We start from the raw sequence: 27725 nt of genomic DNA on the forward strand, positions 1-27725 counted from the left end.
TGACATGAAGCAAAACCAACCACATTCATGTTTCTAAAACTGTACAAGCCCAAGGCCACCATTGAAACTCAATGGTGCCACTACCATAAGCTTACTTATCATTTCCCAACACTAACACCACTGGTTCCTTCTTATCTTGGGATTGAAAAGAAAATCAATCATTGATGCCTAATAAAGAAAAGAAAACAAAAAGGGAAAAAAAAAAAAAATCAACTTTGATTTGAGGACTGCTTTATTAGTGGCTGAGAAGTCTTCCCCCATTCTTCAGGTGGGCTCTTCACCTCCATTAATAGTGCCACCACTTCCTTCATGGTTGGCCTTTCTGCTGGCGAAGAGTTCACACAAAACATAGCAATTCCTAGTGTTTGAAGCATCTCTTGCACCATTTGATCAGGTAAGCCTTGGAGCTTTGTATCTAGTATTGATACAGCAGGTTCAAAGCTTCCCATCTTCTTTTTCACCCACTCAACAATATGGAGCCCATCACCTACATGGGACTGAACTGCACTACGCCCACTTAATATTTCCAGCAGCACCACTCCATAGCTGTAGACATCGCTCTTCTCTGTTATGTTCATGGTGTATCCGTATTCTGTATTGAACATTGAAATCTTATTAGAAATGCAATTGACAATGCAGGTTAAAACAAATGAATCTCTAACAATGCTGTGATTCTGTGAAGGCTCTACTGGATGTCTTTCATCTTAGCTTTTTGTAAACAATAGACAAAGAGCTTAATTTGCCATGGCATGGGAAACATATGAACTCTAGGATCTAAAGAAACAATGGAGTATCTAAGAACAATTAAGTCTACGTACATAACATTTTCACAATTGTTGAGGTGACAGATTGTGATTGGTGTACAATAAAAGTAATGTTAGTGGTTGTCCGATATATAAGTGATGTTGCAGTAATCACCTCAAATGTTGTGAAATCTGTTATGTCCGTAGTATTGTTGATCTAAGAAACTGAAACGGGATGAATCAAAGTTGAACAAAATTGATATACATCTCCTATAATATCTTCAAGAATGTGCATGATGAAACAGTAATCTCAGCAGGTTAGGTGTATAAACAAAAAATCTTATCGAAGGAAAACGCTTTCAGAATATATAAAGCAAGCACTAAGTAAGAGAGGAAGGGAAGATCAAGAATACTTGCCTGGGGCAATATAACCATAAGAGCCAGCTACTCTTGACATTGCATGGTTATAGTTTGGAGAGTTCATCAACTTTGCAAGACCAAAATCTGCCAGATACGCTTCGAATTTGGAATCTAGAAGTATATTATTGCACTTAACATCTCTGTGAAGAATTGCTGGCACACAATCATGATGAAGGTAAGCAAGACCCTGAGCTGACCCAACTGCAATCTTGTACCTAGTTTCCCAATCCAAGTTCCTATTCCCCTGCAACAGCTGTTGTAGGTTACCATTAGAAATGTAGTTGTAGAGAAGTAGCTTGACACTTCTATTGGAACAGTATCCCAGCAACTTCACAATGTTCCTATGTCGAATGTGTCCAAGAATTTGAATCTCCGACGCAAAAGAGTCCACTGGTTCTTCATCTCGTTTAGTTTTCCAGAGCTTTTTCACTGCAATCAAGTCCCCATTGGGCATTTCTGCCTGGTAGACAACCCCAGAACAACCTTTCCCTATAATATTTTCATCTTTCAAGCAATCCAGGATGTTGTCAATGGTGAAGTTGAGCTTTTGAAATGGGATGAAAGTCCATGGATAAGAGAAGTCTTCAGCCCCTGAAGAAGATGGCGATGTTCCTGAAGATTTATCCACTACATACTTGTGATTACGCGTTAGTATAATCCACGATGCAAGAACTGCCACAGTAACTGAAGCCAGAATTACACAAACCAAACCTACAATTTTGGCAGATTTTAATCCACTTCTCCTGATGGGACCGAAAGAGCATGTAGACCCATCGAGGGACTCGCAAAGATTCAGGTTCTGAAAGTATGAATTTGAGGATAAAGTTTTGAAGAATGGTGTCACTGGAATAGGACCTGAGAAATTGTTGAAGGAAATGTTAAGGGAGGCAAGACTGGTTAAGGAACCCAGAACTTCTATTTTACCATAAAGCATATTATGGGAAAGATCAAGCGATTGTAGCTGTGTCAAACTGGCCATTTTCTCAGGTAATTCTCCTATGAACCCATTGTAGCTCAAGTCCAAACTGATTGTCAAGCTTGTCACATAACCAATTTCAGGTGGAATTGCACCAGAGAGGTTGTTGTAGCTCAAGTCAAGCAGAGTTAGTTTCCGCAAGTTCCTCACGGATTTCGGGATTGAACCTGTCAGCAGATTATTGTTGAGAATGAGCTTGTTCAAGTAACTCATATTTCCAAAGCTCCCAGGAATTTCACCAGTGAAGCTGTTCCTGCTGAGATCAAGCTGCTCTAAATTCACAAGCTCACCAAGCTGAGATGGGATTTCCCCAGTAATGTAGTTATTGTGCACATCCAATAGCTCAAGAACAGTGATGTTAGCAATCTCAAATGGAAGGCCACCAGAGAAATGGTTCATGTACAAGTCAAGAAACACAAGATTCTGCAATTGGCCTATCTCTTTAGGAATAGGACCAGAAAGCTGATTCTCCCCAAGCCTCAATCTCACTAAAGACTGACAATTGGCAACACTTGGGGGCAACCTTCCTGATAATGAGTTCCCTAGAAGCAGAAACTTGCTCAGCTTCTTCAAACCGAAAATCTCTTCCGGAATAGACCCGGTAAGCCTATTCCCTGAAAGGTCAAGCACATATAGTTCAGTGCAGTTCCCAAATGAAGATGGTATGGTTCCGGACACCAAATTACCCCACAAGAAAAAATTTTGCAACAATTTCAAGTTACCAAGTTGCCATGGAATGGTACCTGATAACTGATTCTTTTCAAGCTGAAGAGCAGTGAGGCTTGTGCAATTGCTCAATTGCCACGGAATTGTCCCCGTTAGTGCATTATCCGATAAATGAAGCTGTTCGAGCACTGCTAGCTTCCCCAAGTCACCTGGGATTTCTCCAGAAAGTTCATTGGCAGAGGCATCAAGAACCACAAGCGATGAACAATTGGAAAGCTCAGCTGGGATTGGTCCAGATAATGCATTTGACCAAACAAGCAAACTAGTAAGCATTTGCAACTTACCCAATTGAGGAGGGATTGAGCCAGTGAGCTTGTTCATGTACAAATACAAGTTCCTCAGCTCAGAACACTGACCAAGTTCAGGAGGTATAGAACCAAAAACCTCAGTCTCATACAGTGACAAAGTTTGGAGATTGACTAAGTTTCCAAATGTGGGAGGGATCACACCAGAAAGACCAGTGGCAGCAGCACCAAATGTAGTGAGATTGGTGAGTAGTCCTAATTGTGCAGGAATTTCTCCTGTTAGATATGGGTTCCCACCAACTCTAAACTGTTGAAGGGAAACCAAAGAGCCTAGTTGTGATGGGATTGACCCATTAAGAAGATTGTCTTGAAGACAAAGAACTTGTAATGAGCTTAGTTTGGCAAGCTGTGGAGGTATCCTACCAGACAATCTGTTGGAGTTCAAGAAAAGGAACTGGAGGGAAGAGAGAGTGCCGAGTTCTGGAGGAATAGGACCTGAGAGGGAATTGGAGGAAAGGTCAAGGAGGCGAAGATAAGTGAGTCTGCCAAATGAAGAGGGTATGGTGCCAGAGACATTGGTGGAGGATAGGTTGAGAAGTTGCAAATAAGAGAGGGAAGAGAGCTGTGGGGGTAGAGAGGAAAGGTTGAGGAATGTGTTGGGGATAGAGAGAGAAATAACTCTGGTTTGTGGAGAGCAAGTGATGCCTTGCCATGAACATGGGGTTGAGCTTGATGGGTTCCACGAGGAGAGAATAGAGGATGATTCTTTGGCAGAAGGGTCTGCAGAAGAGAGAAGGGAGAGAAGGGCTTGTCCATCAGGTGAGAGAGAGGTAACCAGTAAGGTTTTGTTCATGGTAATAACGTAGAAGAAGAATAGAGAAAATCTGGCAACAAAATGGTTGGCATTTTTCATTTGGGCCATGGAAAGTGATGAAGATTAAGGTTGACAATGGAGTACTAGTGGTTCTTTGTGGTGGTAGCTAAGTTAGAGATGGAAAAAGTCCACTCTAGGAGACAACATGCATGTGAAGGAAGCTATTGTGATGGCGAGGATGCTTAAATTTCACACCAAAGTGTTGAACTTGAAACCATGCATGTGAACAAAAGAGTCTTTCATGTATCTTTTTTATGGTGGAAGATAATTTTGAAAACACAGTCAAAAGAATATATATTGTGGGTGAAGAGTGAAGAAGATCAGTGCTTATCTTTCTTACCGGAAAATGCCCACCTCTCTTCTTTCCAAGCAGGTGGCACTGGTAGTGGTGGTGAGAAGTTTAAGCCTCAGCTCTTGTAGTTTATGGTACTCGACCAATGGTGGTGGCCATGATATGATTAGAGGGTTGTGTTGTTGTTGTTGGAGGCGCTGCTTGTGGTGGCTTAGCTTTGAGTTGAGTTGAGTTGAGTTGAGTTGAGTTATAGCCTGTACAGCTATCAGCAAAGTGTATTGGCAGTCTTCGCTTGTTTCTATATCTATATCAGTAAGGTACTCAAACTCTCAAGTCCCACATTACATTTAAATATAAACATTTGTTTTTGTTTTGGTGTAATGATTTGGGCACCACTGTTTTTTCATTGCCTGCTGCCTAAACTGCCCTTAATATCCATTGAATAATCAACGTATCAATATGCCTTTTTGTGGGGACAGTGTTGATAGTTAGCACTTTTGCAGTGGAGGTGCTCCTATAGTCCAATCCTCTGCTTATCAATTGTCAAGTAAGGTGGGATAACTATCTACTAGGGGCCCAGTTGCTAAATATATGAATGGTTCATTCAATTTCACATTCCATAAGGGTACATAAAATGATATATGGAAACCCAATTCCCTTTCTGATGTATGCCCATTACATTTTTCATAATTTGTTCATAGTTAATGAGATGCTGTGATTGATGCCTAGTAAAAACATTAGAAATTTTTTCATTTTAAATTATATAGTTTAGGGGCGTAACAAATTAAACCTCAAAATTTCAAAAAGTAATCCAGTTCAATTTATTAAACCCCTAAATTATAGGTTTAAAATGTAATTTATTCAAAATTTTATTAGTGATAGAGTCAAATAAAAATATTCTGATCACAATAGACTATAAGTCACTATATCAATGGTTATATGAAATATTGGGTAAATTTATCCTACCATGATGTAATCCAACGGCTAGGGTTACTCTAAATTGGATAACAATATAACATATTCCAGCATGAAATGTCAAAATGGTAATTGCAAACAATGTGAGTCAGATTTTCAGGAAAATGGGTCGGACAGTACCAAAAGATTCAGTGCTCCATGCCCATGGATTGGAAATGGAGCTGGCACAGTGAGAGAGTGCCTGCCTAAGTGCCTAGGGAAGAGGATGACTTTGATGATAATATAGGAGTGAGGCAGCTTGGGAGATTGTGAAAGGTGAAGTAGAGCTGGACTTGGAGTAAGCAAATCAATTTCAATGTCTTTTTTTTTTCATAAAATATGATCCCTCATACTTGGCCTTAAGTGTTTTTTTATTAAGGATTAGGGTTGAAGGGTGGCGTGAATGCTGAGGAAGTTTTTAATTGGAGCATCTCCTTGTAAGGACAAAGTTTTTATATTTGAAAGTACAAAGTTTTATTCCTCTGAATCCATTTAGAGCTAAACCCTATTCTATGTAAAACCAGAAACAGTAATAAAACATTTTTTTTACTGTGTGATTACTGTGAGGAGGTTAAATTTAGTAAAATAGGGTAACTTGGTTACCGAGGAAGAGATGGTGGGTTTGTTTTGGGAGTGGGGCAAAAGAAAATGTAGAGGGTCACATGACACTGAGAGAGGGTTGGATTTTTGAATAGTTTAGGGCACGGGTAACGATTAGGGTTTTATTAAGTCTTGACTGTATCTAACAATTCAGCCGCACGAGACACCTCTCATTAATGTCACAAAATTTTACATTTTAGCTTTGATTTGAGCACTCATGATTTTGATCAAATTGGGTTTTTTTTTTTTTTTTTTTTTTTTGGGCCATGAAAGGACTGTTTTTGTTCCTATAAACCCAAAGAGGTGTCCCATTGATCATGAGTGCTCAAACTAACATCCTTCTGAAGCTGAACATATATGACCAAAAGTCACCAAAGTACCAAACCCCTTCCCCCTCAAAAGAAAAAAAAAAGTACCAAACCCCTAGTTATTGTTTTTTTCCCCTCTTGGTTGGTCTTCTAGTTATTGTACTATTGCTTTGCTTGGCTCCTTCAAGTCAAAATAGTTAATAATTGGACTCGGATATACATTAAAGGCCCAAGTGATTGTCGTGGGCTTCATTCATCACTCATTTAATGATAGTACAACTTATCAACGGGGCTTGGCTAAGTGAGTAAGGCTCGGACGCTTCGTGCAACACACCTAGATTCGAGTCCTGTTGCCCGTAGGAGTCCATTGGTGGGCATCCTTGGTGGGGTTGACCCCCCACATGGTCTAGCGAGAACGGCTGGAGCTTATGTCAGACCAGCGCCCTACCCGGGGGTGTAATATTTACCATAAAGGCCCCCATTTTTTTTTTTACCCAAAAAAAAAAAAAAAAGATAGTACAACTTTTTTCCCAGAAAAAAAATATTTGGAGGGGAGGGGGTTTGCAAGGTAAGTTCAAACACACTTTTGAGTATTTTAAACAACATTTCAAACTTTTTCACTCACATGTATATCAAAAATACTCAAACTTCTCTACCAAACACCCCCTTAATGAAAAATGTTATCACTAAAAACTATTTTACAATATTTTTATAAATGATTATTACGGCCAATTTTTAATGGTTCTCATTTGGGAATTTCAATAATATCACTTTTTCACCTACCAATAACCATTCATCACATCAACAATTTGTAAAAAAAAATAAATAAATAAAGTTTGTAACTTTATCATTTTCCAATTTAATGTATAAAGCAATCCTACGTGCATAATAATTTCACAACAAATACTAGACAGTAAGCTGTTATTCGATATAATATGTGTTCACTACTAACATCATTTTTTTACTCACTAATAACAACTTGCTACATAGAATTTGTTGTGAAAATTTTGTAAACATAGCATTACTCTAATATATATATTTTTCTTCCTGGGATACGACTACGGATCTTATAATAAATTGATGTATAACCAATTATAGAAATCATTCAAACGCTTGTAATAAAATTTGTAAACCATTTATTGAAGGGCACCAATTATATTCAATACTATATCAGTTTGAAGTTTTTTTTATAATAAAATTCGTAGTACTTTGGCCTTTTTTTTTTATCTTTTTCTTTTTCTTCCCAAGACTATTATGAATAAATTACCAACTTTTATGAAACCTTTTGAAGAAATTCATCCATAATTTAATTTCTAGTACAAGTTTCTTTTCGGTGTACTCAACATTTGAATCCACATCTATTATTTGATAACAATAAATTTTATCAGTTAAACTAGTTAGAAGCAATAATTAGATTCTTTTGTGATCATATGAAATATATATATATATATATATATATAAAAGAGAGAGAAGAAGAGAAGAAATTACCAATTAGTTTAGAAGTTCACATTTTACACACACTTTGTCACAACTGGCCTACGTGACAGATTGAGAGTAGTGAAGAAAAAATAACGGTCTATGTAATAGTGACATACAACTAATCACAATTTGTCATGCATGATAGTTGTAACAAACTGTGTAGTACTATCATTATAGATATCAGAAGATCCATCCTGTTTTTCCGAACACTCTAATGGACACTAAGTGCACGGTGCTTGTTCATGTTACAAGTGGCCACTTAAGCCTCCAAAGCTTCGGCCCTGGTGGGGCATCTTTTATGTTAAGTTATACGCAACATAGGTGATTTTTTATCATCACCTTTACTATAAAATTGTAAATCATAAATGTAGCCCAAACGTCAAAAAATTTTCAATTCCAACTTCTCATCTAACAATGAAGTTATTGCAAATAAAAATCAGATGTACCTCTTAAGTATTTTCAATTAGCTGCTACATACAGGATCATATAAGAAATGTATTCAAAGAAGATTAATTCCTTAAGGTTGACGTATTTCATTAACTCATGCATTGATATCCAAAAATAAATCTTTCTTAGATGGGTGAAAGATAAATATATTCTTAGATGTTAACCAGCAATGTGCTTGGTAACGTAACCTGCTCGCATAATATCTTCAAGGATACCATACACAAATTGTTTTAGTAGTGTTATGAATTTGATAAATTTGGGTTAATTATATGGCATGACACAACCTATTTAAAATGAGCATTTTAAAACGGGTTCTAGTTAAATTGACAAAATTTCCTATCGTCGAATAAATGATCTTATGTTCAAATTTTGTCTGTCTACGTCAAAGACTAATTGATATTTATTATAAAGAAATTTGAATTCAGTATGTGATAGTGGTTGAGAGTAGAGAGGCTGGCTAGTCCACTGTCAAAGGAGCAAAGACTCGTATAAAAGGGGTCCAAAGTTGACGTTAATGCGCCACTCTACATGTCTGCTAACAGCGTGTATAAATAATTATCTGAATCTCAGTTTCAGTGGGTTTGAGGAGCTCACCTAGTCTTCAGGGGTCCAAATTTGTATATTGTATAATAAGAATGATCAATAAAATATTCAGATACTTTGCATGTCCTCATTATAGTCAGGCCATAAGATAAGATAGAGCTTAAGCTTAAGCCTACCAACATTGACATGGGTCTGCACTTTGCAGTGCAATAGGGAGCAAGAATTAATATTATTATTAGGCGCAAGCTTGTGTGAACAATCAAAGCCCACAACATGGAACATAAAGCGGCTCTAATACCTTGTTTATAGTTCACAATGATGATGACTGTTCTTTTGTTATTTGTAATAATTAAGATTACACTTTCTGCGTTAGGTATTAAAAAAAAATGCAAGATTCTCTCTAATCAAGACGATAAAAGTCTTCTTTTGTGAATTAATAAATTTTTTTATTATCCGTAAGTTCAAAATACACTACACTAAAAATCAATTAATGTTTTAACTTGATGATAAAAAATAATTATAATTAAGTGACCGAATACCATAAGTTAACACGGAGTGGATACGTACCCTAGAAATTTATTTTTTTCCTAAAATTTCCCGTGGATCCTATGCCAGTTGAATGAAAAAGTAATTAAAAACATTAAATTATTGAACAGAAATTTACCTCTCATGCAGCTATGCTACCATGTAGAACCTAGCTATGTATTATCATTCCTTTGTAGTCAGTAAAATGGGGTTTTCCACCACATGGACTGACTTGAGGGTACCTTTCTTGGAATATTATTATGGCCTTTAGATTATGTTCATGGAGCCCCAAACCCTATTTTGTTATAACGTGCCAACTTGACTTGGATTCTCTATCATTCACAGCAATCTTAAACAAAAGAAAAAGACACTTTGAAGCAATAATATAAGGAAACATGAAGATGACAAAAGAGCGATGCCATTTGGCATTTGCCCTTTGGAGATGAGGTGCTTAATGACATTATTAAATCTCTGATAGCAGATGAGTGTGTACGTAGGATTATAGGGTTGGTAAAGAACTCAATGAAATTTCTTTCAGGAGAGATACAGATTCCAAATTAGCAGACATCTTACTGGAATCCCGCTCTTCAGTCAAGAGGATAGAAGACTTTTTTGCAAGAGTTAGTATGACATTTTTTGTTGCATGACACAATTTTTTCTCTTTTGTTTTTTTTCCACATTTTATTAATATCCATGATCGTAAACAATACCCAAGTTTGGGTATCCATTTTCGCAAGCTTGCTTTTATACCCTGGAGTGGATGTGGATGGTAACCAAAGCCCTAAGGCATCTTGTTTTTTTTAATACATTATTCAACTAATCATTTATAACAGGTTGTCTAGAGAGGACAAAAATAAAAGATGCCTAGAAATAAGACTTTTTATCCTGTTCATAAAAACCATGCCTGCAGTGCTAAGGTAGAGAATTCTATATAGAACTTCCTATGAACTTTTTTTTCTTGAGAAAGAGATCTTTCTATGAACTTGGTCGTATCCATTTATATTGCTTGTATTCTTCTTATATTCATAGAGAGAAAGAGAAAGATAAAACTCGAGGGTAGCAGTCTCTCCAAAGGGAATGGGCCGGGCTGGAACGATGATTTTTTTGTTTGGAGGGGCCAAATTTTAGTGCTAATATATTAGTTAAAACTTAAGACAAACTATCACACATGCGTAAACACACATACATATAAATCTTATATTTTGATACTAGAGTATATCATAATTTACAAATATATTGTATACAAAACTATCAACTATATATGACATAAGTACATTTGCTAGATAATTTTTTTGAGAACTTATCATCTTTTAAACTCCAATAAGTATACAAAAGTTATTTAGTTTGATATTAAATATGTACAAAAATTAAATTTGAGAAAACAAAATATAATCATTGGATTAACTTAAATACATACATCATCACTCTCAAAGTATGTGTCCTACACTCACAAGTCCCACACATTGATATATATCCGCGCACATATATGATGCATGATAAAATTATTGTCTCCGAACTCCGAGGGAAAGACTGATAAAGGAAAACTAACTTTAGGAGAAATTGAATTTCTAGTGATTAGTGAAAATGAGATTTACAATATCTTGATTAACTAAAAAGAATTTAGTCTTTGTTTTACATATACAAACACCACTGGAGTTTACTAACTGCAATTAGGTGCCAAACTCTAACAAACTATCTACTACTCTATTAGTCAATCTTGTGACATGTGTACAATGTTGTTACACACTGCTAACAAATTCTGTTATGCGAAATGGTGTGTTTGTATTAATCATCTCCAGAATTTTCTATTTGTTGTGAATGAGACATCATTTGATTAAGTGGCAATGACGCCATTTTGTGCTTGAGGTGAATATCTTTGGAAACAACATCGTTTCTCCATTCTTCTTGACTTTTTGATGGATTACTCTATAGGTAGGGGCATGCATAGGTCGGGTTAAGGGGTTTTTTCAACCCAACCCATAATGGTAGGTTAAAAATATCTTAACCCAACCCAACCCAACTCACGTTGATTGGGTTGGACCCATGGATTGGACATGTTTTTTTTAATTACTATTATTAATATTAAATTGAGAATTATAACACCACTACAAATAAGAGAAAATTTATAACCAAATAATCCTAAGCATGACACCAAACCAGCACAAACTATATGAGGAGAACTTAGGGTTTGGGTTTTATTAAGGAAGGAGGGTAAAAAAGTAAATAACAAAATTGTATAATATATTTTTAAAAATTTAAATATATATTAAATATAGGTGGGTCTGGTTGGATTAGACGGGTTTATGAATCTAATTATGACCCGAACTCAACCCAACCCACTGTAAAAACAATTTTCATAACCCAACCCAATCCAACCTACCAACTCCTAAAAACCAACCCAACTTGGTGGGTTGGGTTGGATTGAGTCAGTTTTGGCAAGTTGGCGTGTTTGTTGCGCACTCCTATCTACAAGCTCTGTCTTTGCATCCCCCCTCAATCAAATGGGGGGTTTTAGCCATGTGTTTGGAAATCAAAATTTGAAATTGAGGAGATGGTAAGCCTTTTGTGAGAACATTAGCTAGTTGTTCTTTAGATAAAATGAATTTAACCAATGGATCCTTTTAAAGAACCCTCTCACGAATGAAATGATAATCAACTTCAATATGTTTGGTTCTAGCATGGAATACATGATTGGAAAAAATAGCTAGAATTGATAAATTGTCACACTAGAAAGTAGGAGTAGCGGGCAGGAAGACACTTGGGTCTTTGAGAAGCATTCTTATCCAACAAGCCTCTATTGTAGTAGTGGTAAAGGCTCAATATTCAGCCTCAGTAGAGAAACAAGACAATGTAGCTTGCTTCTTAGAAGACTAGGTAATGGGGCAATTTCCAAAGTAATCAGAAAGCTAATGATTTATTTTTAATCCAAGGGATCCACAGCCCAATCAGCATCTGTATAGGTTGAAAGAGTAATGGGATTAGGTGTGAAAGCAATGCTTTGATGCAAAGCACTCTTAAGATATCTTAAAATCCTTTTAGCAACTTGTAGGTGATTATGAGTTGGAGAGCTCACTAACATGTTTGTTGTACAACAAATGACACATTAGGTCTAGTGAAGGTTAAGCATTGGAAGGCACCAACCATTCTTCTATAAGAAAGAGGGTCAAAAAGTAATGGGCTGTCATAGGGGCTTTGTAAGGTTTGCAATCTAGCATCTTGAATTTGGTAGAAGATCCAATGCATACTTAGTTTGGTCACATAAAGACTAGTAGAAAATATGTCAATATGAACGCCAAGAAAATAATGAAAATAGTCTAAGGCTGTGTTTGGTTCAGTGTAAAATATTTTCAGGTGAAAATATTTTCGGGAAATGAAAATATTTTCAAGTGTTTGGTTGCATATCAAAAAATGTTTTGAAAAATATTTTATGGTGTTTGGTTATATACTTGAAAATACTATAGCAAACACATTTTCTACTTGTTGCTCACATTTTCTCAGCTTCCAAACAAATATATAATATCATTTTTCAATAGATAAACGCAAGAAACAAAACCCAACCAAAAAAAAATCTTCAAATCCAGTCAAATTGAGAGAGGAAGGAAGAGAGAGGGAGGTGACTGGGTTCGTCATGGGTAGATCAGTGACTGGGTTCGACATGGGTAGAGAGAAAAATGGTAGATCGGTGACTGGGTTACTCATGGGTAGATCGGATCGGTGACTGGCGGTTGAGAACGAGAACAATGGCGAGACTGGCGGCGCCGATGAGCTTTGGGTCGAGAACGAGATCGGTTTTGGGTGGATCGGTCTTGGGTGGTGACGATCTCGGCGGTACTAGGGTGCGATGATCTCACCGATGTTGGGGTGCGACGATCTCGCCAGTGGTGCGATCGACGCTTCAGCTTCTGTTGCGTTGTATTCTTGCTGTTTCTCTCTACTCTCTCTTCTTTCTCTCTCTCTCTCTTTGCGCATCTGAGTCCGAAAATGGTTTGAAGTGAAAATAGAAACATAAAATGATTTCCGGGTCAAAGCCTTTATTTTTACGATCAAATGAAATGCATTTCCGGAAATTCTATTTTCTATGCGCAACCAAACACACGGTTTTACAGAAAATGATTTCCTGAAATGGTTTGAAGCCAAAACAAACGGACCCTAAGTCTTTAATATCAAAGAAAAACTAAGCTATTGGATCATGTGAGTAATGAAGGGAGAATCATTGCCCGTGATGATTATGTCATCAACATGAAAAAGGAAAATTAACTTTTGGAGAAACTAAATTTCAATTGATTAGAGAAAATGAGATTTACAAATCTTGATTAAGTAAAAAAAGAATTTACTTATTGTTTTACATGTATAGCACCATAGTTTACTAATTGTAATTAGGCACAAAACTCTTACAAACTAACAACTAATTGATTGGTTAAATAATTTTGTGACACGTGTACAATGTTGTTGCACAACGTTAACAAATTTTATCATACAAAATGGTGCATTTTGTATTAGTGAAGAACGACATCCTCTATATCAACCATCTCCAGACTTTTTCTATTTGAGGTTAATGAGACATTGTTTGGTTAAGTGGAAACAACATTGTTTTTGTGCTTGAGGTGAATATCTCTAGAAATGACTTTGTTTCTCCTTTCTTCTTGACCATTGCTTTGTTGGATTGCTCTATAAGACCTAGCTTTACAAAGACCATCCCAAGGCCCCAGCCTTAGCTAAGCAACATCTTTAATTTTTTTGGAACAAACTATTTAGGACTGACTCTGCCAATTTTAGAGTTTGGATACATATAATATTTTGGCATAAATGTACTTTTAATCTCTATATTTTGACTTTTGTCCATTTTGGTCCCTACATTTTAATTTTACCACTTTTAGTCCCTAAACTAATTAACGCGTGTTTTTTCGTCTTTTATGTCAGTCAACCGATGGAAATAGCTAAGGTGGCTGCCAGAGGAATTAAAATATTATAAAAAATGCCACATCAGCATCTAATTTTTTTTTTATTAATAATTTGTCAATTTTAACTAAATAAAAAAAGAAAAAACAGAATTAAAAACAATAAAATACATAAATTTAGATCTAATTCATTTTGAACAAGAACACACAAGAACATAATCACAGATTTAAACATCAACACAAGAACATAAGAGCACAAATCCAGAACCAAACACAAACTCAAATTTAAAAACACAAAGAACACAATAACAAACATAAAGGAAATCAAAAATTTTCCATTAAGGAATTTCAGCAACAAATCAATAAAGCCCTACCTCTGTAGTGATCTATACAAAGAAATTAGAACTTGAAAATGAAATCTCAGATCTAAAAAGACGAAGAAAAGCTTTAACACGAAGACCAGCTCAATGTAAACACTCATAGATAAATACTAATACACACATAGATCTCTACATCCATCATCAACCCACAACCCAGAAAATCAATTACCGAAAAAATCAAACCCAGAAAATAAAACCCGAAAATCAAATACCCAAACCCAAAAAATGAAACCAGCAAAAAAAAATCAAATCCAGGAAACAGTAAACTTTTCTTGAAATAGTAGAGGAAAGAAAGGTAGGGAGAACCCCTCAGCAGCAGCAGCAGAGGGCTTTGTCGTCGACAACGACGACGATGATTACGGGGGTTTGTTGTTCGTCTTCTTCTTCGTCGTTGTCTTCAACCTCCTCATCTTTGTCGAAGTCAGATTGTTCAGTGGTTCCGAGTTCGAACAAGCCAAGCATTAAAGATAACAGCATCTCTCTCTCTTTGTCTCACAATGTTGAATCTGTTGGAGTTGTGGGGTTTATGATAGCTGATTTGAGTTTAGCTCTATTATGGATTGGTTGGGCTTGCTGTTGTTGTGAGCCGAATTGGCTGGGTTTTTTTGGGTTTGTGTGTTTGTTTGATTTAATGAGCCAAGCTGGCCAAGTTGGTTGATTTTGTTGTTGATTGATTGAAATAAACTGGGTTTTGTTTGAGTTTTTGGATTTTTGGGTTTTTGAGTGTTTGAGATTTCTGGGTTTTCTTTGATTTTATGATTTTGGCTATGAATCTTTGGGGAAGAATGAGAAAAATTGATGGGTTTTTAGCATGGGTCTTTGGGGAAGAAGGATTTTTAGCCATGGGTCTTTGTTCCAACATTCATCTAATCACCGTTCAATCATTCCATCCAATCATTTCCACTATGATTCTCTCTAATTTTCTTCAAATTTCAATGAGTAATCTCTCAAAGAAGTTGGTTTGAGTTTCAATAGGTTTTTTTTTTTTAATAAAATCTCAATTGGTTTCAGTTTTAATGGGTTTGAAGGAAGTTGATTTGAGTGTAAATCTAAAGTTTCAAGTCATTTAGTTGATTCAATGGGTATATGTTGATTTTTTCCCTTTTGGATTGTGATTTTTTTGTGTTTGGATTTTTTTTTTCTTTTATTAGTAACAGGTTTGAATTTAGTTTGAATGAATTTTGATTTGGTCTTTGTTCTCTTCTCAAATTTTATTGCATTATTGATTTGATTTTAAGTGGGAAAGGAAATTGATTCAATGGGTTTAATTTTGAATTTTCTGGGTTTGTGTTATTGTGTTCTTTGTGTTTTTGTGTTGATGTTTAAATTTGTGATCATGTTCTTGTGTGTTCTTGTTCAAAATGAATTAGATCTAAATTGATGTATTTTATTGTTTTTAATTCTGTTTTTTTCTTTTTTTATTTAGTTAAAATTGACAATTTTTTTTTTTTTTAAATTAGATGCTGATGTGGCATTTTTTTTATAATATTTTAATTCCTCCGGCAACCACCTCAGCTATTTCCATCGGTTGACTGACGGAAAAGACGGAAATAACACGCGTTAATTGGTTTAGGGACTAAAAGTGGTAAAATTAAAATGTAGGGACCAAAATGGAAATAAGTCAAAATATAGGGACTAAAAGTACATTTACGCCTAATATTTTTTATTAGAAATTTGACTCCATTCTAGGGTCACTCTAAATTGGTTAACATATTCTAGCATGGCTTGACACGTGAAGTACTTTCTATTTATCCAAATTGTTTAAACTCCATTGATACCAATGTACAAACAAAATACTAGCAAAACACCCACCCTTATTAAACAAATTCACATGATCCATAAGGAGGCGTGGCACCAAAGGTAGGGTGAATAGCCAACCTGCTATCTTACCAAAACCAATCCAACTTGATGGACTAGGTTAGGTTTTTGAGGCTTGGTGAGTTAAGTCAAATTGCTCATTTTATTTTATTTTTAAATTTGGGTTGGGTTGGGTTTAGGTTAGCATGTTCACCAACCCAATGTTGTTCCACAATTACAACTCACGCATATGCACAATTTGAATTCAAACCCAACTTCACAATACTTGAAATCAAAACCACTATGACAAACCCAAACCCATACACTACTAAATGGACCTCTCTTCACCACTATGTCCACAACAGTCCACCTTGATCCACTAGCTTCACAATCTCCATGATGACCTTCACACACTACTATTCTATGACTACCATGGTCTTTATTCATAGATGCTTTCTAGGTTCTAATTGAAAAGGGAGAGAGTGATAATTTGGGGTTTGGGTCTAGATAGAGAGAGAGAGAGATGTGGTTCAGAGAAAAGGAAAGGCTTGAGTTTCAAAGCCATCGCCGGTGGTGGTTGAACCTAAGAAAATTGGCGATGGCATTCTGTTTTAGGGCTTGGCTAGAGAAAAAATTGGTAAGAGAGATAGCGAGCTAGAGAGGGTGAGATAAGAAAAGAAGGGGGAGTGAAGGCGGAGTCATTGTCGATGGTGATCTAAGGCAGAGTTCAAAGCTTTGGCCATGGTCGTTTGTAGGGAGATAGAGATCGTTAGAGGGAGAGTGTGTTAGAACACTGTAAACACAAAATTGCTCAAGTTTGAAATTCAAACAATTGAAAGTGTTTCAAAAATGTAAATTTGTAGTAATTGAATAGTGAATACAATTCTATGTTTTTTACTCGAACATGAAATTTGTAGTAATCCTCTAATTCTATCTTCTTTGTAATCTTGACTCGAACACGAAATTTTCTTCATTTTGTTCGAAAGATGAATTGAACGATCTTTACAATGAATTTCTAGCTTTGAGCTTGTTAGAGATTTGTTGTTCTTCAAGTTCTTTGAATGTTCTTTGAAGATTCTTTGAATTTGAAGGATTTTGGGTTGAAGTTCTTCAGGGCTTTAGAGACTTAATCCGTTGAACTTCAATGATTTATGGCTTTTTGAAGTTTATGGAGACTGTACGTACAAGTTAGATTATCAATACAATGTAAGAGAATGAATGACAAATCTAACTGTAAATTTAGGTGAAAAAGCTTAACAATAAAAATGGAAACTTTAACACTTTAATGTCTAGAGAAATGCAAATATGAAACAAAGAAAGTAAGAAAGGCACGGGAAAATACGTGAAAAACCCTTTGAGAGGGATAAAAAATCACGGGTGAGTGAAGGGGAGAATGTCCTGCACCCTTAGAGCTCTTTACTATGTGAAAGTAAAGGTTTTCATACAATGGTAACGTTCTTTCCAAAGAAAGCTTTTGTTTCTACCTCACTTTCCTACCCAAGCTTCTGTCTCTTTCTCTCTATCTTCCTAGGTTCTTGCCCTAATTGTTCAGCAACATGTTCCTCTTATAGTACGAGAAATGTTGTTAGGTACCTAAGGACAGGTGTCAAACCATGATTCCTCCATTTGAATCCTAATACAGCTATTGTACTATATTAAGGCTGGAAAAGAGAGAAAACATGTCAATGTCAGGGTAGTGGGATGAAAGGCGGCTCTGCTACGACGTGGGGAGCAAGTCATGGACAAGGAAAGGGACATTAGGGTGGCCAGGAGTGATGCACATGTCCTTGGCAGTGGTCCAGCACAAGCTTAACCAATAAAGGGTGTTCTATAACATCTAACCATAGGGGGTCGCTATCTCCCTTTTACGCTAGTGTTGGGTGTCCAGGCCATATGCAAATCTCACTATTCCCCAAAATGATCATGCCGTTGGCACGGGCCAAAGATCCTATTTTCAGCCAACGTTCCCCTTCCTTTCCTCACAGCTAGCCCACGTGTAGGGTCCGGATCTAGTCATGTCAGCATTCACACATGCCTTGGATGGTGTTATGTACAGAGACTTTTGAGCTTGATTCCAATAAAACTTCAAGTATTGGAAGAAAGATTTAAAAGATTTTCTTTAAATGTTCTTTGTGCGTTCTAGGGGCATAATTTCTCCGAAGCTTTGACATCTTGAAAAGTTGGTGGAGAATGAGAATGAGATGTCCGCTATTTATAATGGTTTTAGAGGATAAGTCCCACTTCGAATTAATCTCCTTGAAGATAAGTTGTAGACTCCAGTTGGCCTAAATTGTGCTTATAGTTAATTATCTCTATTTATCTATTTTGATAAAGATAATAATCAACAAAGAGTCCTACAATAATTTGTTACATGTAGTTGTAGATAATTATCTCTATTTTATTTACTTATTTTAATAAAGATGATTTTCCATTAATTATAATTAGGAAATTTATCTTTATTTTGTGAGTCAAATGACATGTGGCAAATTTTAATTTGCTAATGTGATATCGTCTTGGATGACACATGTTATCATTTGATTTAATTATTTTAATGACACATAAATTTGGAATTTGCCACTAAATTTTGACATGGCATATTCTAATTGGCTTAACTAATTTTTTGCCTCCTACACACTTGCATCCGGCCTAGTAGCATTTTTTTGTCAAATTTTGTGCAAAAATGCTATTTAACTAACTCATTTGTATATACTCTTACAGCAAACTCAATATTATATTTTTAAAATATTAATTTTTCATTATTTATTGTTTTCTCTCTCTCACTTATTTTTTTCTCCCTCTCATAGACGCCTCTCTCTCTCTCTCTCTCTCAAACTAGAATCACCCAACCCACAAATCATCACAAACCAACCAAGTCGTCAATCTAACGATCGCCACAAGCCACCACAACAAATCACCTAGATTAAAGAACCACTATTAGCTTCACCATTTCACATGAACCAGATCAAAGCTCCACCACCTCCATAAACCAAATCACTAATTAGAGCTTTACCACCTACACGCTCCAGATCAAAGTACCTCACACCAACACTAGACCACCATGCAATTTGATCAATTCTTTTGAGAGAGAGAGAGAGAGAGAGATGTGAATGAAGAAAAACAACTTTTTTAATAGTTTAGGGATGAAAAAAAAAAAAAACTTCTGGTAAAGTTTAAGAACATAAACAAACATTTTCAATAGTTTAGAGACAAAAAATGAACTTTTTAAAGTTTAGGGATAAAAAAAAACTTTTAATAAAGTTTAGGGATCAAAATTATATTTTACTTATATATATATATATTAACATTGGCGATCAATAATACCACACCACAAGTAGTGTAGTATTGTTCATTGTTAAAATTTTGGGGTAGTTTGAATCTGATGCATATGGTTTTTTAGGGTCTTTAGTTATATTTTTAGCATTAGGCTAATGTTTCACAGTTTTAGATAGTAAAAAAAAAAAAAAAAAATCTTAGGTTATGTTTAGTAACAGTTTTTATTTTCTATTTTTAAAAACTTTTTTTTAGGAATGTAAAGAAAAAAAAAATTTCTTATATTTTTGAAATCAAAAACACGTTTGGTTAGTTGAAATTAAAAAATATTTTTTTTTGAAGAAAAAAATAAAAATAAAACTAAAATATATTGTTATTAGGATTTTAATTCAACTCATTAAATGAGACAGATTTATTAAATCAAATGCGTGTTTTCTTTAACTTTTGAAAACTAGACAATGAAAACACAGTCTTTTTTATGTTTTCAATTTTCTTCACAAATTTAGTTTCGAGAACAGTTTTTATTTTCTATCCATTTTGAATTGCCAAACAAATTTTTTAGTTTTAAAAATAAAAAATTATTTTTGAAAACAAAAAATAAAGAGAAAAAACACTAAAACGACACCGTTTTGGTGTGTTTAACAAAACAATGCTAACCGAAACAACTGGAAGACATTGAAATTGAATATTTGAATGAATAGTTTGCATTTTTGCCTAAATAGTAAATATAGATAGTTGAAGTAATAGTTTTACACTTTTGCCCTTACCCTAAAGCGTCCTCTCTCATTTCTCTTCCTACTCACTCCTCACTGCCTACGGCCACTCCCAGAAACCCTAAAGCCTCGCCGGTGTCCACGCTTCGACGGTGGCTTTTGTTTCCGTCCAAACTCAGGTTTCTCTCTCTCTCTCTCTCTCTCTCTCTCTCTCGAATATTAGATGGGTTGTTTTCTTTAGTTCTGAAGATAGTTCTAATTTGACACTACTATCATTTATGACTTATATTGTCTAGCTTCTCAGTTTTGACATTGTGTGGATTTTAGTATTTTTTGAATTCATGGGTCTTGGGATTTTTTATTGAAGAATTTGTTTGAACCATAGCTGCAGTGTTTTTATGCACTTAGTTAGTGACCCAGATATTGGAATTTTTTTTTTTTTTTTTTGTTGGTTTTCAGTGCTCAATTGTTCCATTATTACCAGATGATGAACACCCTAATTTACAAAAAAAAAAAAAAAAAAAAAAAAAAATTGTGTTGTTTTTCATTAATCATAGCCTTACATGGGTATCTTAAGTTGCATCATAAATTAAAACTCTACAAATAGTTAGTGTCACAATGTTAAGTTATAATTTAATCAAAACCTTTAATTTTCAAGTTTTCTATGTATTCCCATTTACAATCTAAACTCTAGGTTTCTTTTATCTGAATCTACCCTTAATTTTGGCCAAGTAATATGATAATTGTTTCATGGGTTATCTACTTTACTTAATGTTTTATGTTTTTTTCATATAAGTTAATGTTGTTCTATGGCACCTAATAATTTATTTTTGTTTTAGAGATTTATTTTTTTCTTTCTAGGTGGTTAGACTACAATTCTGAATAAATATAGGGAAAATGGTCAGTAGATTACTTTCATGACATGGAGGAAAAATATCTTAGTCATTATCAATTTTTGGGTGTCTTTTACATATTATATTTCCAGTGCCGCTGCATTAGTTTGCTTACTTGTTTAGTTTTGATATTTTTATTGAAAAATAACTTATAATTGTTTTATATTTTTTTGAAATACTGTGGCTTATCAATTTGTGCTAGTAGAGATACACCGATAGACTCTCATTTGAAAATGCAAATTATAGACCCTATATTTGGCTTGTAGCATTAGTTTGATAAAATACTCTTTAATGTAATTCTGTTACTAATAAATTTTTTTTTCATCATTCTAAATGATAAAGTCAAAGTTAAATTTTAATCAAAGCAGAAAGGTGATAGAATCACAGTGTTCGTTTGCATAGAATATTTTTTTTATAGTGTTTTTTTACGTGCCTTGCACTTACATCAAAACTAGTAATGTTAAAAAATGCATTCTATACTTTTTCAAATCAAAAGAAATTCATTCAGCATAGTTACATTTCTGTAGAAGTTTCAAACTTCATACCAAACTCAATTTTCTAGAGAAATGCATTCTACCAAACTACATTCTGCTGAAATGCGTTCTACTAGAATGCATTCTCCCAGAGTTGTTCCAAACACTACCTTACATCTATTCCACCCATCAACCATTTAGTTGAATTGGTGATTACATTCCCTGATCCGAGATTTTGTGTGGATTAAAATGAAAATAAATGAATAAATATCTGAGTGCAAGATTTTGTAGATAAAAACCCGCTTTATGTTTCTACCAATTTAAGTAAACTAATAGCGAAGGTCAGTGAGAATTGAATTTCAGTATACTGAACTTTGTTGTTTGAAAGGAGCTCTAATTGCTAATGCTATATTCAGATTTGAAAAAAAAAAGGGAAGAATAAGAAGAAAAACATGGATGATAGCTTATATGACGAGTTTGGGAACTATATTGGACCTGAAATCGAGTCTGACAGAGAGAGTGACAGAGAGGATGAAGACGAAGATCTTACAGACAGGCCTATTGAAGAGGAGGCATCGGATGGTGAGGATGCAGCTGCTGCTTCAAATGGTTGGATGACAGCCTCCAATGATATTGATATGGATAACCAGATTGTCCTTGCTGAGGACAAAAAGTACTACCCAACTGCCGAAGAGGTTTATGGCGAAGATGTTGAAACGTTGGTGATGGACGAAGATGAGCAACCATTGGAGCAACCAATAGTCAAACCTGTTAGGAATATCAAGTTTGAGGTTGGTGTGAAGGATTCTTCAATGTATGTCCCAACACAATTTCTTGTTGGTCTCATGTCGAATCCCACTCTGGTTCGAAATGTTGCCCTTGTTGGGCACCTTCAGCATGGCAAAACTGTCTTCATGGATATGTTGATTGAGCAAACCCACCATATGTCCACATTTGATGCAAATAGTGAGAAGCATTTGAGGTACACAGATACGAGGATTGATGAACAAGAGAGAAGGATATCAATTAAGGCAGTTCCAATGTCCCTTGTTCTTGAAGATAGCAATTCAAAATCGTATGTGTGTAACATCATGGACACCCCTGGGCATGTTAATTTTTCTGATGAAATGACTGCTGCTCTCAGACTTGCCGATGGTGCTGTATTGATAGTGGATGCTGCTGAAGGAGTAATGGTAAGTAGTTTTCTTCTTTTATCTGAAAGGTCCATCGTTTTTAGTTTTCTTCTACTAACCATTCTAGGCTTTGGTACAGTCTGTACCTTCATGGATCAATTTATGATTTTTTTTTTTGGCTCTGAAACAAAATTTTAAGAATCAACTTGATATCCGTCAAAGACTGAAGATAAGTATAAGCATGAAGTTTGAAACCTTAGATGTTGGGTCACCTTCATGGGCATCTGCCTAGACAGGAGATTAGGAAAGTTGGTTTTGTAAGCTGTGGCTCATTGGAGGGACAACCCTAAATGCTGTGTTTAGTTCAACCATCTTTTGATCCATTTATATCTGTTGGCTTTTGGTATTGATTTGTTGAAATGATATAGCCACTCTTAATTTCTGTCTCGTCTGTAGTATAACATGTGTGAACATGATACGACTGTTTATATTGATATTTATAATAGGGTTATGTTAACGGATGTCCTTAGGGCAATTGTTAATAAACCATATTAGAAAAGTTTTGATACCACTGTCATGTGAAATATAAAAAGTTGTAAAAAAAAAATTAATTGCTTTATCATTTTCCCATAAAATGTTTCTAAAAATAGTTTCTAAACCAATGCCCTTAAGGCATTCACTAACATTTCCCTTTATAATATTATATGATATACAGGTAAATACAGAGAGGGCTATACGCCATGCAATCCAAGATCACCTACCTATTGTAGTTGTAATTAATAAGGTAACTCTCACTCTGAGTGCATATCTTTGGTCTATTAATTATTTTATAATTGAGCAGTGAACTTCTGTTACTCCCTTGAATTCTTATATAAAATTTTTTGTTTTAGGTTGACAGGCTGATAACAGAACTTAAGCTGCCCCCAAAGGATGCGTACCATAAGCTAAGGCATACTCTGGAAGTCATTAATAGCAACATAGTTGCTGCCACTAATAACACTGGCAATGTCCCAGTTATAGATCCAGCTGCTGGAAATGTTTGTTTTGCAAGTGGTACAGCAGGATGGTCCTTCACTTTGCAATCATTTGCAAAACTGTATGTCAAACTCCATGGGATCCCATTTGATGCTGATAAGTTTGCGTCTCGACTTTGGGGAGATATGTATTATCATCCAGATGCCAGGGTTTTTAGAAAGAAACCCCCTGCTAGTGGAGGGGAAAGATCGTTTGTCCAGTTTGTGCTCGAACCCCTTTACAAAATATACAGCCAAGTGATTGGTGAACATAAAAAGAGTGTGGAAGCTACCCTTATAGAACTTGGTGTGACTCTTCCTAATGTGGCTTATAAACTGAATGTCAGGCCTTTGCTGAGGCTGGCTTGTAGCTCAGTTTTTGGTAATTCCTCAGGCTTTACTGATATGCTGGTTCAGCATATACCTTCCCCCAAAGCTTCTGCAACAAGGAAGGTTGATCATATTTATACTGGACCAAAAGATTCCATGATCTATAAGGCCATGAAGAATTGTGATCCTGAAGGCCCCTTAATGGTTAATGTGACCAAGCTGTATCCCAAGTCGGACTGTAGTGTCTTTGATGCATTTGGTAGGGTTTATAGTGGAAGGATTAGGACAGGGCAGACTGTACGAGTATTGGGAGAAGGATATTCCCCAGATGATGAGGAGGACATGACCGTAAAAGAAGTAACAAAATTATGGGTTTATCAAGCTCGAGATAGGACACCCATAGCTGAGGCTCCTGCTGGTTCTTGGGTTCTCATTGAAGGTGTGGATGCTTCCATTATGAAAACTGCCACGCTTTGTGATGAGGATGTTGCACGCTATGAGGACATCTACATATTCCGGCCTCTCCAGTTCAACACTCTTCCAGTGGTGAAAACAGCTACTGAGCCTTTGAATCCAAGTGAGTTGCCAAAAATGGTTGAGGGTCTTAGGAAGATCAGCAAGAGCTATCCTCTAGCCATTACCAAAGTTGAGGAGTCTGGAGAGCACACTATTTTAGGTACAGGAGAGTTGTACTTGGATTCAATCATGAAGGACCTTAGAGAGCTCTATTCTGAAGTAGAAGTCAAGGTAGTTATTTTCTCACGCTTCTTTCTTTAGCTTCTATACCATCAATTCTTCTGTTCTGATGTTTTGAGTGTAGTTTCTGCTGATAGGCAAATCTTTGCTTCTTGTGCTTAACTTGAAATCTAGGTAGCAGATCCTGTTGTTTCATTCTGTGAAACTGTGGTGGAGTCTTCATCAATGAAATGTTTTGCTGAAACACCAAACAAAAAGAACAAAATAACCATGGTAGGAAATCCATTTTGGTTGATTTTGTTGCTATTGAGAATCATATGTGATTCTGTTCATTCAATATGATCACTTATACCTCTTCTCATTTTCTAGATCGCAGAGCCTTTGGAGAGAGGACTACCAGAGGACATTGAGAATGGTGCTGTAAGCATTGATTGGAATCGGAAGACAATTGGTGAATTCTTTGAGAAGAGTTATGGGTGGGATGTGCTTGCGTCACGGTCCATATGGGCATTTGGCCCTGATAAGCAGGTATAGTGTGCATGAGGATGTGTGCATTTGCCTGCTCTTTATGTAATTAAGAAGAAAGTATATACAATTTTGTTGCTCTCTTATTAGTCTTGGCTTCCATTTTGATGCTCTTTTTTATATCTTAGACTCAGCAATGTTCACAATTTTTTTTTTTTTTAGTTTATGATTATTTTTATAAGATATTCAAGACTTGTATTTCATGCCATACTTGACTTTCTATGCTCTTGTTTGACAAAATGCCACATATGCAGGGGCCTAACATTCTACTAGATGACACGCTCTCAGGTGAAGTTGACAAAAACTTGCTGAATGCTGTCAAGGATTCCATTGTTCAGGGGTAAATTAAATGATGTCTTCTTTTTTTTTTCTTGGTCTCCTTTACCTCAACATTAATGATTTTACGTATTTTGGACAGATTTCAATGGGGTGCTCGAGAAGGACCCCTCTGTGATGAACCCATCAGGAATGTTAAGTTCAAAATAGTTGATGCCAGGATTGCACCTGAGCCGCTGCATCGGGGATCTGGTCAAATCATTCCTACCGCTCGGCGTGTGGCCTATTCAGCTTTCCTTATGGCAACCCCAAGGCTTATGGAACCAATGTATTATGTGGAGGTAAATGCTTGCTACTAATATCACATCAAGATGAGATTGCATTTTTTAGGAAGATATCCAATTGGTTGTTTCTTTGCATGCAACCAAGGAACAAAAACTGTGATTAATGTGATGAGTGTGCAAATGAAAGTTGAGCAGAATTATCTTCTTTCAGTTCCCATCTTAGAGCTTAATGAAAAATTTTCAATGATACTAAACTAAAACATGTGAAAACTTTTCAAGTATATGTATAAGTTTAAGCAAATGCTTTTCGTTCATGAAGTTGTATTATGATGGAGATTTCGAGAAACAACTATAATTTGAGTTATGACTTATGTCAAGACATGAACTTTGAGCTACAACTAAATTTTTGATGCTTTTTTTTCAGATACAAACACCAATCGATTGTGTCTCTGCAATCTATACGGTCTTATCTCGCAGGCGTGGACATGTAACAGCTGATGTTCCTCAACCAGGGACCCCAGCTTATATTGTTAAGGTTTTGTGACTAAACTTTGTCCACATAAAGATCCTCTAGGAAATACTTGTATGACCAATGGAATTTTTTTGGGACCGTTGGTTTGTGTGGTGCATTGTTGATTTCAATTTGAATACACATGTATGCTTGAACTTTTATGTTCCTAATTTTAGCCCTATTGGATTTTCAGGCATTTTTACCCGTCATAGAATCATTCGGTTTTGAGACAGACTTGAGATACCATACTCAAGGACAAGCATTTTGCCTCTCAGTGTTTGATCATTGGGCTATTGTTCCTGGGGACCCTCTTGACAAGAGTATTGTTCTGCGGCCACTTGAACCGGCTCCAATTCAGCATCTTGCTCGTGAATTTATGGTGAAGACAAGGCGTAGAAAGGTAAGCTGTTCTCCCTCCCACCCTCTCTCTCTCTCTCATTCAGACACATACAACAAAGAGCAGAGCTGAAGTCTCTCTCTCACTCTCTCACTCACTGACTCCTTTAAACTCTTTAAAAACTCAGTAGTGCTTTGAAGTGAATTGTGCTTGCTTTAATATGTTCTAGAGTGACTATTTGAAAACTGCTCTAAAAAATATTTTCCTTCTATAATTTTACTTTCTAGATTCATGGGTGTGCTTTGAAGTTATGGCTTCAAGACCCCGTGACTGTAACTTACCAAGCCATATGTATAGACACACACACAAAAGGCTTGGCTGTAATATTGTTTTTAAGTAGTGCAGCAGTGATTGATATGCAGTGTGTGCTGTCATTTATCATTTATCTTTCCACCCATGATTTTTCTCCATTTACAACACAATCTGAGAAAGATTTCAAGGTGGATGCTGCAAAGTCATGCAAATTTATCTGTGGATATTTTATCAATCATGCAGTTTCAACAGTATTGTAGAACTAGAAAATTGCATCTAAGCTGTAATAATGTTTGAGTTTGTCTTGAATTTCAGGGAATGAGTGAGGATGTGAGCATTAACAAGTTCTTTGATGAGGCCATGATGGTTGAGCTGGCTCAGCAATCAGCTGATCTTCATCAGCAAATGATGTGATAAGAGTCAGTAAAAGACTTTAGTGCTTGTGTGCCCACAGCTGGGAGGCGGTTCTAGCATCTTTAATATTGCTATTCTTACAGAGATATCGAGCTACCATTGATTGTACGAATTATGTTATTAGGTAGTTCCTTTTTTGAATGAATACTAGGTAGTTGCTTGTTGCTAGAGTTTTGGACCACTAGCAGCAGTTAGTTAGTTGTATCCTTTTAGTACGGTAAGTACATGGACATTCACTGTAGGTGTTCCTGTGGGATATGCCAAAGTGTACCAGTATGGTGAGTAAATATGCAGATACCTATTTTAATAGAAAAGTGGGAAAATGTTTTCATTTTTTA

General features: G+C 35.8%; 2 protein-coding genes across 3 annotated transcripts; one reads left to right on the forward strand and one right to left on the reverse strand.

Moving 5' to 3' along the window:
* On the reverse strand, positions 1-4554 carry LOC126713583 (LRR receptor-like serine/threonine-protein kinase RGI5). 2 transcript variants are annotated; one of them, XM_050413355.1, is made up of 3 exons: positions 2883-4554; positions 1161-2753; positions 1-592 (listed from the first exon to the last, which is right to left on the reverse strand). In XM_050413355.1, the coding sequence occupies exons 1-3, from the start codon at positions 4030-4032 to the stop codon at positions 210-212; spliced, it is 3126 nt and encodes a 1041-aa protein (XP_050269312.1). In that variant the 5' UTR covers positions 4033-4554; the 3' UTR covers positions 1-209. The 2 variants fall into 2 exon arrangements, with proteins under 2 accessions (XP_050269312.1, XP_050269311.1); XM_050413354.1 differs by having other exon boundaries at positions 1161-4554.
* A 15649-nt stretch (positions 4555-20203) lies between these two features.
* On the forward strand, positions 20204-27725 carry LOC126713584 (110 kDa U5 small nuclear ribonucleoprotein component CLO). The gene is made up of 11 exons (XM_050413356.1): positions 20204-20369; positions 21973-22749; positions 23405-23473; positions 23580-24779; positions 24903-25001; positions 25098-25256; positions 25508-25593; positions 25672-25870; positions 26238-26348; positions 26518-26724; positions 27289-27725. The coding sequence occupies exons 2-11, from the start codon at positions 22009-22011 to the stop codon at positions 27385-27387; spliced, it is 2970 nt and encodes a 989-aa protein (XP_050269313.1). The 5' UTR covers positions 20204-20369; positions 21973-22008; the 3' UTR covers positions 27388-27725.

The sequence above is a fragment of the Quercus robur genome, chromosome 2, assembly GCF_932294415.1.
Source record: "Quercus robur chromosome 2, dhQueRobu3.1, whole genome shotgun sequence".
NCBI lineage: Eukaryota > Viridiplantae > Streptophyta > Magnoliopsida > Fagales > Fagaceae > Quercus > Quercus robur.